Source organism: Brassica napus, chromosome C2 (assembly GCF_020379485.1).
Source record: "Brassica napus cultivar Da-Ae chromosome C2, Da-Ae, whole genome shotgun sequence".
Taxonomy (NCBI): Eukaryota; Viridiplantae; Streptophyta; class Magnoliopsida; order Brassicales; family Brassicaceae; genus Brassica; species Brassica napus.
The window spans coordinates 21,888,641-21,898,415 of NC_063445.1; the positions used below are offsets into that span (position 1 = coordinate 21,888,641).

General features: G+C 34.1%; 3 protein-coding genes across 5 annotated transcripts; 2 read left to right on the plus strand and 1 right to left on the minus strand.

Moving 5' to 3' along the window:
• The first annotated feature begins 2,223 nt into the window (after positions 1-2,223).
• LOC111211949 (protein DETOXIFICATION 14-like) lies at positions 2,224-3,615 on the plus strand. Of its 3 annotated transcripts, XM_048748428.1 has the most exons (4): positions 2,224-2,579; positions 2,663-2,901; positions 2,965-3,170; positions 3,336-3,615. In XM_048748428.1, exons 2-4 carry the CDS (start codon positions 2,730-2,732, stop codon positions 3,393-3,395), a joined length of 438 nt encoding a protein of 145 aa, XP_048604385.1. In that variant the 5' UTR covers positions 2,224-2,579; positions 2,663-2,729; the 3' UTR covers positions 3,396-3,615. The 3 variants fall into 3 exon arrangements, 2 of the variants coding, with proteins under 2 accessions (XP_048604385.1, XP_022569025.1); XM_022713304.2 differs by having other exon boundaries at positions 2,224-2,901; XR_007319868.1 differs by having other exon boundaries at positions 2,225-2,834.
• Positions 3,616-4,399: 784 nt separating this feature from the next.
• Positions 4,400-6,042, minus strand: LOC125582040 (3-ketoacyl-CoA synthase 7-like). The gene has a single exon (XM_048748427.1). The coding sequence runs from the start codon at positions 5,953-5,955 to the stop codon at positions 4,606-4,608; it is 1,350 nt and encodes a 449-aa protein (XP_048604384.1). The 5' UTR covers positions 5,956-6,042; the 3' UTR covers positions 4,400-4,605.
• A 269-nt stretch (positions 6,043-6,311) lies between these two features.
• On the plus strand, positions 6,312-7,414 carry LOC106432888 (probable 3-hydroxyisobutyrate dehydrogenase-like 2, mitochondrial). Its single transcript, XM_013873741.3, has one exon. The coding sequence runs from the start codon at positions 6,393-6,395 to the stop codon at positions 7,308-7,310; it is 918 nt and encodes a 305-aa protein (XP_013729195.2). The 5' UTR covers positions 6,312-6,392; the 3' UTR covers positions 7,311-7,414.
• The last annotated feature ends 2,361 nt before the right edge of the window (positions 7,415-9,775 follow it).

The window sequence follows — 9,775 nt, forward strand, 5'->3', positions numbered from 1 at the left end:
GTTAAATATCCGAATGATTTAAAAAAAATTTGTATCTAGAGAATCGAAAACGAACTCGATTCATACTGAAGTATTTCGGGTACCTGAATGTATCCAAAATAGATTTATATACTTAAATATATTGATAATTTTTAGATTTAATATAGTAAAAAGTATCCAAAATATATATGATATTTTGAAATTTTCCAAAATTAAATAGCTAAAATAGCTAAACAATACTCAAAACACCAAAAATATTTGAAATATCTATTGATATCCTATTCAAATATTCATACCAAACCAATTTAAATGTTAAGTTTAGGTATTTTAGCATAGATTATTCAAACTTATATGTAATATATATATTTTTTTTTTATTTTGAAAATTTAAAAGTATATATGAATTTTAATTTTTAAAAATAATTTAAATGAGTTATTTGAACTCACAAACCCAAAACTGAACCCGGCCCAAAATTTATAAATATCCTAATAAAATTGAAATCTTTAACCCCGTAAAACCCAATACCCAAATAGATCCGAATTAAATTCGAATGGATACCCAAACATCCACCTCTAATGTCTTGGCTTGGTCTAATAACAATGAAAAGATATCTATAGAATAATAAAAAGATTTAGTTAGTTAATGTATATAGCATCTTAACAAATCGGATATAGCAATAACGTGAATCTCGAATTAAATTATTTGGCCATAACAATTTCCCTTTTTATTTATTTATTTTATTTAAAAAAAAATCCAGTGGCATGATATTGTAATTATAGGGAAATATATAAGGCATAATCCTAATTGAGATTTTGCTTTAATAGTATAGATGTATCTGTATCTCCTATATATTAATGGAGAAACATTTAAAAAGTTATAAAATGTAGTTTGTATTAATTAAAAAAATGTCTTGATGAGTTGTCACGTAATTGGAATGCTAATTTTGCTTATGTGGCGGCTTGAATCAATTGAAAATTTTGTTAATCCAAAAATTTAATTGCTAAGAAATGTTATATTATATAGTATGTTTATTATGGACCATTCATTTATCAAATTGAAATTATTATATATCATTTCCTTAAATAAAACCTATGAAATTACCTAATGTGATTAAAATATATACGACAATTAATGATATTAAATAATAAAGATTTGCCAATAATCTGTATACTTTCTATCATTTTTCTTTAATTATTTATTACTAAAATAAATTACACAATTACATTAATCATATAATAAAAATCTAATTTTTTTTTGTATATGTTGTATTTTGAATTTTTCAAAACGAGTATAAATTACAAAAACGGTTAAATATCTCACATAAACTTTTGTGATCAAAGTTTAAATTTTTTTCTATAATAAGATACAATGATTATAAAATCATATGAATAAATAATTTTATTTTAATAGGTGTTTATGTTAATATATATATATATATATATATATATTTATTTATTTCATAGCATTTAAATTAAACTATACATCATATGAAAATACATACTTATATTTTGATATTTGCGTTAAACATATATTGAACAGTTAATATTTTAATTTTGAAATTTTTATTATTTTTTTAATGATTATAAATTATTGAAACCACTAAACATTCCACATTTAAAAAAAAATCATTGGTGTAAAATTTTGTTACATAAATATGCATATAATCATTAAATCATATGAGTAGAAACCTCATTTAATTAATATCCATATTAAAAGTAGACTGTATATTTATGTTAATATCATTTAAATTTAGTTATATATCATAAATGATAGATAAAATTGATTGTTTTGATTTATTTACCCTAAAATGATTGCGAATAAAAAAGAGCGGTCGTTTGATTTATATGTGCACGCCAATTTATTACATAATAGTAACTGATTTCTTAATTATTTAATATATAAATATTATTTTATTATTTTATAATATGAAAAAAACATAAAATAATGAATAAATATAAAATATTTATTCTGCACAAGGCACGGATCTTAACCTAAGTTTGTATCTCTTTAATAATTTTAAAAATCTCATGCTAAATCATGATATAAAACATATCTGGCATAGTTTCATTGTTACCAAATAGTAGGTCTGAGATTTTTCGACCTAAACGTTAGGTTCTTATGCGATAAGTGATTTTTTAACCTAAAATATTTTTAAAAATGAGATCAGATCATTCGTAAACAAATTATGTAATTAACAAAAAAAGGTTTTAAGAAAATGTTTAAGAGCCAAAAAATTGATCGATCAAGAATATTAAATTCAAGAATAATATTAAGGAATCCTAAACTGAAGACGTTAACTTCGTTGCTTGTCGACATAACTTCGCTGCATCACTATGTGAGACGCTGCTGTATTTTGAAGAGGTATAGAGTCATAACACGGCACTCCGCCAACTTCCACAAATATAAATAACTACTATACTATACAAAGTAGGGAGACTTTATTGATATTCACAACAAATCTCGAAGTCTCCGGAGAAACAGCAGAGAAGTCAGGAAAATGGACACGGCGGAGAAGGGTCTGCTCACCGTTGGAGAAGAAGAATAAGTCAACAGGAGAGATGGGTTTTTCACGGAGATGAGGAGGCTCAGTTACATAGCAGGTCCTATGGTTGCAGTGAAAATGAGAGATATCTAAAAACCATCTGATCACATTTGTTTCTATGTTTTTTTTGGTTGCTTGCAGTACAAGAGTTGCAAACGAACTAGGAGCCGGGAAACCGAAAAGAGCTAGAATTGCGGTTTACACAGTGATGGTTATGGCAGGAGTAGAATCACTAATGGTGAGTGCAATAGTCTTTGCTGCAAGAAACGAATATGGCTACCTATTCAGCTCTGAAACCGAAGTTGTGGATTATGTAAGAACAATGGCACCTCTGGTTTCTTTATCAGTCATATTTGATGCTCTTCACGCAGTTCTTTCAGGTTAGAATCTGTTCCTATAATGTTATTAACTAATTTAGCGACTAACTTAATTAAATGAAACAGGTGTGGCTAGAGGATCAGGGAGGCAAGATATTGGTGCATATGTAAACCTAGCTGCATACTACCTCTTTGGAATACCAACTGCTGTCGTATTAGGATTTAGGTTTAACATGAGAGGAAGAGGACTCTGGATTGGTATTACAGTTGGGTCTTGTGTACAAGCTGTTCTTCTCAGTCTTATTGTCATTTTCACCAACTGGAAACAACAGGTTAGTAATTTACTAGTAGTAAATCACTGCAAGTGTTACGTCTTTTGATATGTTGCTTTCATACATTTAATGATTGTGAAAGCACAACCATGATAAGTCAATGTACGAGAGTTGAGTGAAAGTGATGTATATTTAATATTCCTATGAAACATGTGGGAATTGTAGGCAAGGAAGGCACGAGAAAGAGTGATGGGTGATGAGTTTGAAGACGACGAACATGACTGATCATCAGTTAAAATCAAAAGAGTTATTCGATCATTTTGTCATTTAATGTTGTGTTTTATTTCAGAATATAGTAATGTGAAGGATTAGAAAGTGCACACATATGCACGTTCACATGAGTTATGGCATCTACTTTCTTTCCCATACACATTGACATATAATGTTCTTTTTCCTATCGAAGGTTTTTCTTTGTCATTAGCATAAATAGACTCTGATTCCGACTCTGATATCCTATCAAAATATCAAAAGTTAATAATCGTTAATCAAACAATATTAGTTATTAATAAATATTCAAAAAAGATCTTGTGGAGCTAGTTTGAAATTGAATAAAAACCTAACGAAAGACATAAAGTAAAGGGTTGGGCAGAATTCCAAACCCGATCATATATAATACTCGATATATGTAATATCGAAAGTTAATCCGAACATATCTGAAATTGTTGCTATAAACATAATTATTTCCTAATCCCAAACATGTTCTGTCTTTTGTTAATTATATATTTTATGTTTTGTTTATTTGAAGTTCAGTTTCATTTTTAGATATTTGTGTTCGTTTGGATACACATATAAGAATGTATGAAAAAACTTAAAGATGTATCAATATTTTATGTATTTTTAAAGATCATGTATCTGTATATTCAGTCATATCCAAAATACTTGAATCCAAAGCTTACCAGACGGAACCCGACCAAAATATGAAAATACTTGCAGTAGTAAATTCTTAAACTAAATTACCTAAAAATCTGAAATATCCGAACCGAATCCAAACATATATTCGAATGTCTAAACCTACTAAAATTAAACCACCGGAATTTTTTCAAGGTTCTCACGCTTCTTAAATTTCAGTATTTCAGGCATTGCCTGACTTTTGTGTGTTCTTCAGTAACAGTTATACGGAATAAAATGGTTGCATGTGCATACTAAATGAAAAAAGGTGCATACTAAATCTTGTTAACTGGTAAGACTAAATCCTATTTCAGAATGCAATAACGATAAACTTCTGAGAGGAGTGATCCAAAAGAAACTGCTCAAGAATCTAAGAATGTGGAAAGTTTTTTTTCCTACAATGCATGAAGATGCCCAAGACTTTTGGATAAACTTGAGTGAATGTTAAGAACAGCTGTAGAAACACTCCTTCAGCAAGCTAGAGTAAATGTGAAGGATTGGATAAACTATTCTGTGGAGCAGTACTGAATCAATGTCAAGAAAGGAGCTATGTTTCCAAGGCACTTGAACCATCTCCAGAGACTGGATACAAGTGTATTCGATCAGACCATGCATTCCGGTCTTTTGAACCAATCTCGGAGATGCATTTCCAGACAGCAGTGTTAGCCTTAAAGCCACTTCCAAACCCAATCTGCCATACTCTATCTCCCTTTTTCATTCTACCTTTCGCCTCCAGGTATTGCAACTCATACCACAGCGAAGACGAAGATGTGTTCCCATACCGATGCAATGTTGACCTTGACGCTTCTACATCTTCTTTATCCAGCTTTAGATGCTTCTCCACACCGTCAATTATAGCTCTTCCTCCAGCATGTATACAGAAATGCTCAAAAGCTTTCTTGAAGTTAGGTGTGTATACCTCCTTCTGCATACCCCATTTTCTTTTGATGAATGAGACTATGTATTTGAGCTGCTCTGAGTAAGGTAACACTCGAGGACCTAACTCCACCACGTTGATCTTCAAGGCCTTTGATGCTACCTTCACAAGCTGCTTAGACAAAGCTACTCCCACATTTCCTTCCTCATCAATCTGCTGCATTACACTCTCATATGATTCATTGTCTGATCCGACGTGAGTTCTTGTAAGATGCTGGAGTTTATACTTCGCCTTGTGCTTGTCTTGCTCCCTGTTGGAGAGAAGAATCGCTGCCCCACCCATTCTGAAGATGGTGTTAGCAATGAGCATTGACTTACACTTGCCTCTATAACCATTTGGACTCACAGCTTCCATACTCAACACCAACCCCACAGAATCACCATGAATCTTCAGAAGATCTTTTACAAGGTTTATCGAAAGAAGCCCCGCGCTGCACCCCATTCCACTCAAGCTGAAGCTCTTGATGTCACTCCTCATGCCAAAACGGTTTATAATAATGGAAGTTATAGACGGAGAAGGACAAAAGAGACTACAGTTAGAGACAAGGATGTCAATACTCTTGGGATCTATCTTGTGCTTCAAGAAAAGGTCTTCAACAACAGCGAAGAGGATGTCATGAGTTTCATCTCTAGCTGCTGATAGAGAAGAGTTTGGTGGAACCTCATGAACCGTCACGGGAACACTCGCGCCATCTCCAATTCCTGACCGCTCTAGAATCTTTTGCTGGAGATCAAGGCTTTCTTTATCAAACACCCCGGATATGGTAAGATGCTCGATGAAATTGGAGACTGTAGCTCGCAAGAAGTCTGGAGGTTGGTAACATGAGAAGTCAATGAGGTATATGCATCTTGGTCTGAAGATATGGTAACTAAAGACGGCTATGACGACACAGGCTGATGCTACGTGGAAGAAGCTCATAAAGGTTTGGGAGAGGTTGATGAAAGGAGAAGACGTGTCCATGTTGATGGATCGAAGCTGAGAAAAGAGAGAAAGAAGATGGTGAAACACATGGACTTTAAGTTTTGTGTGGGTTATAGTGTTTAGCGTAAAGGTTGTTGCATCACAGGGTAAGCATGTGAAGGGGGACGAAGTTCAGTTCTCGTGACCTATCATTTGCATGATTTCAAGGGAAGTGAACATTAACGTGTCTGAAGAGTAGACAAGACAGTCAGTCCCTATCAGTCTTAAGACAAGACAGTGTCTATCTCTGTAAAGACACCAGATTAATAGTTAAATTATTATGTAATAAATAGTTAAAATCCGGAAAAACAAACAAAAAAATTTATTAATAAATAAATTATTATTGTTGTAAAGAACACAAAAAAAAATAAAAAAAAATTTATTTATTTAATTATCCTCGCATCGTCGTCTCTCAGAGATTCTTCAATTATTCTCAAATGGAAACTCCATACCCGAAGCTCATCACTCCCTCGACGACTCGAATCGGATGGATCGGCATCGGAATCATGGGATCAGCCATGGTCTCTCACATCCTCGCCGCAGGCTACTCCGTCACCGTCTACGCTCGCGACCTCCGAAAGTCAAAGGATCTCCAATCCAAAGGCGCTCGCACCGCAAACACCCCGAGAGAGCTGGCTGAGATGAGCGACGTCGTTTTCACCATAGTCGGAAACGCTAACGACTTCCGATCACTCCTCCTCGGTCCCGACGGCGTGCTCCCCGGCCTCAAACCGGGAGGAGTAACCGTGGACATGACTTCCAGCCAGCCAGCGCTCGCGCGTGAGATACACGCGGAAGCGAGGCGGAGAGACTGCTGGGCGGTTGACGCGCCGGTGTCTGGTGGCGACGCGGGGGCTCGGGAGGGGACGTTAGCGATATTCGCGGGGGGAGATTCGGAGATCGTGGAGTTGTTGTGTCCTGTGATGAAGAATATGGGAACGGTTAAGTATATGGGAGGAGCGGGGAGTGGGCAGAGCTGCAAGATCGGGAACCAGATCTGCGCTGGAAGCAACTTGGTGGGGCTCGCGGAAGGGATGGTGTTCGCGGAGAAGGCGGGTTTGGATCCGAAGAAATGGCTTGACGCGGTGAAGGACGGTGCGGCGGGGTCGGCGGTTATGAGGCTGTTCGGGGAGATGATGGCGGAGAGGGATTATAAGGCGACGGGGTTTGCGGAGTATATTGTGAAAGATTTGGGGATGGCGGCCGATGAGGAGGAGGGAGGTGGTGACGTGGCGGCGATGCCTGGGACTGCTTTGAGTAAGCAGTTGTTCTCTGGGATGGTGGCGAATGGAGATGGTAAGTTGGGGATTCAAGGGGTGGTTTCTGTTATCAGGAGACTTAACGGTATGTCCTGATGATAGCAGTTGTTCTGTTATCATGAGACTTGTCTTCGGTTTGATGTGTGTGTGTGTGTAGTGAAGTTGATCATAATAACACATTTATGATGTATCAAAAGTAAGAGATGGATCTTCACATTACTAACATAACAGAACGAGTTTCTTCCACTGCTACGTTGGAGATAGAATCTAGGGACTAAGTGAATCTAGAGTAAGAATATCTTCATGTGTTAAAAAAGAAAGTAAACTAAAGAACATATCAGCTAAACAGTGAGCACTAACCTGCAGCACAGAGACAATATGTGGAATATGTATACATTGGGGGTAACGTGATAGCCACCAAATGGAATGAAAATGCTGGGAACAAATATGGGAGTAAAGCATATGGACGAAGATCATTGACAATTACAACAGCCTCATGAGATAAGTTACCACTCTAGGTTGTTATGTATTCAGATTGACTACTGCCTCCAATAGAGAATGCTAGCAAGGCCAGTGAGAAGCGGAGGGAGAATGGAGTATGTACCCTTGTGCTCATCAATCCTCTCGATTACAAATATAGCCATGATGGACTCAAGGCAACAATCTTCTACTTGAAAACCAGTGACCAGAAAAGAAGACGAGCAGGAAATTACAAGAGAAGAAACAGGATGAATTTAAAAAATTTCAAATATATATCTATCAGTACTAGGGGTGGGCGTTCGGGTTCGGGTCGGATATTTTGGATTTTCGGGTATTTCGATATAGAGGTGTAGAACCCGTTCGGATATTTTTGAACTTCGGGTCGGGTTTGAGTATTTTTAGTTCGGATTCGGTTATTTCGGATCGTTTTCGGATATTTAGATTTTGAAAAAATATATTAAATTTTTCATTTCCCAAATTTCTTGTATTTAAAATGTAACTTTCACTTAACTAATTTTTTTTTATTTTTAATAGATTGAATGGTTAATAAATTTGAACATAACATTTTTAAACTAAAAAGACATTAATTTGGTTATTGTTTTTAAATTTTGGATGTAACTTTTTGTTAATTTTTGAAATAAAAAGTTTGACATGCATTTTAAGTGAGTAGCAAATCATTTTCTCCATAATTGTATGTATATCATATGAACTTAAAGTATGTGTAGTATCAATATAAATATTTTATATAAAATACAAAATGTAAACTAGAAATATAAGGTTAATTATACATATGTTCGGTTATCTTCGGATATCCATTATGGTTCGGATATCCAATCTCTCCTAATTCAATACCCGTTCGGATATTTTGCTATTTCGGTTTGGATTTCGGTTCGGGTTTTTCGGATCGGGTTCGGATGCGGCTTCGGATATCGGGTAAAGTGCTCAACCCTAATCCATTCTATTAAAAGGGAAGAAGTACTCAAAAATCTACTTTAAGAAGTTGTTTGGCCTATTAATATGTTAACTAGGTGATCACCCGCGCCCTGCGCGGAGTGAGGAAACTTAAAAAAATTATAAGTTTGAATATATAGATATTAGAAATGTAAAAGTCATATACACAAATATTACATGTTATTTATGTTAAGGAATTCAACGAAATTGTGGATATGTAAATAAAGTAAGCTTCAAAGTTTTTTAAAACTTGTGTTATTTTTTTTGTGTGATTGAAGTATAGTTCGTGAAAATGAATCTATAAGAGTAAACAAAAACTTATATAAAATTAATTATGAAATAAAGATAAAACGAAATATATGCAATATTATTGCTTTCAGAAAATAAAATATGAATATAAGATAATACGAAACATAGGCGATAAAATAAAATAAAATGTGAAAGCATATCCTATATAATAAGGAAAATAAATAAATAAATAAACTAAAAAAACTACAACTGCTGTGAAAAGTATCTTCAAAACTCTTCGTTTACAATCCTATAAAGTCCGCCATTGGTGTACTTCTGGTTTTGTTAATGATGATTCAGAAAGAGTGATGTGGTGAGGAGTTGTGTTGCAGACACTGCGTATTTATATAGAGTTTTAATGATGAAAACAAATAGCCAAAATTATAGTAGCAAATATTTACTAATTAATATTTCCATACTTGCCGTACAATTTACTTTAAAACTGGTCTTTTCACATGTTGTTTTAAAAATAGCAGCTCTCAAATTAGGCAAAATTTGGATCTTGAATCGTATATGGAAACATGTTTTTCAATGACTATAATTGAGGTAAATTACTTGATGGTTTTAAAAATTCATTTAGTGAAGATTATGAATTGATTATAAACTTGATAAATAGTATTGTATATCAAGGTTTGCATTACGGCGAAAGAGAATATTCAGTATCCATATTCTTAGGTAATCCATATTCAGTATCCATATTCTTAGTATTGTACATCAAGGTTTGCATTATGGCGAAAGAGAATATTCAGTATCCATATCATTATGTTTGTAGTATATGACCAAATATTCACATTCTCTATAGCTTATAAATTACAAATATTTATACCATAAATAAGGAATTT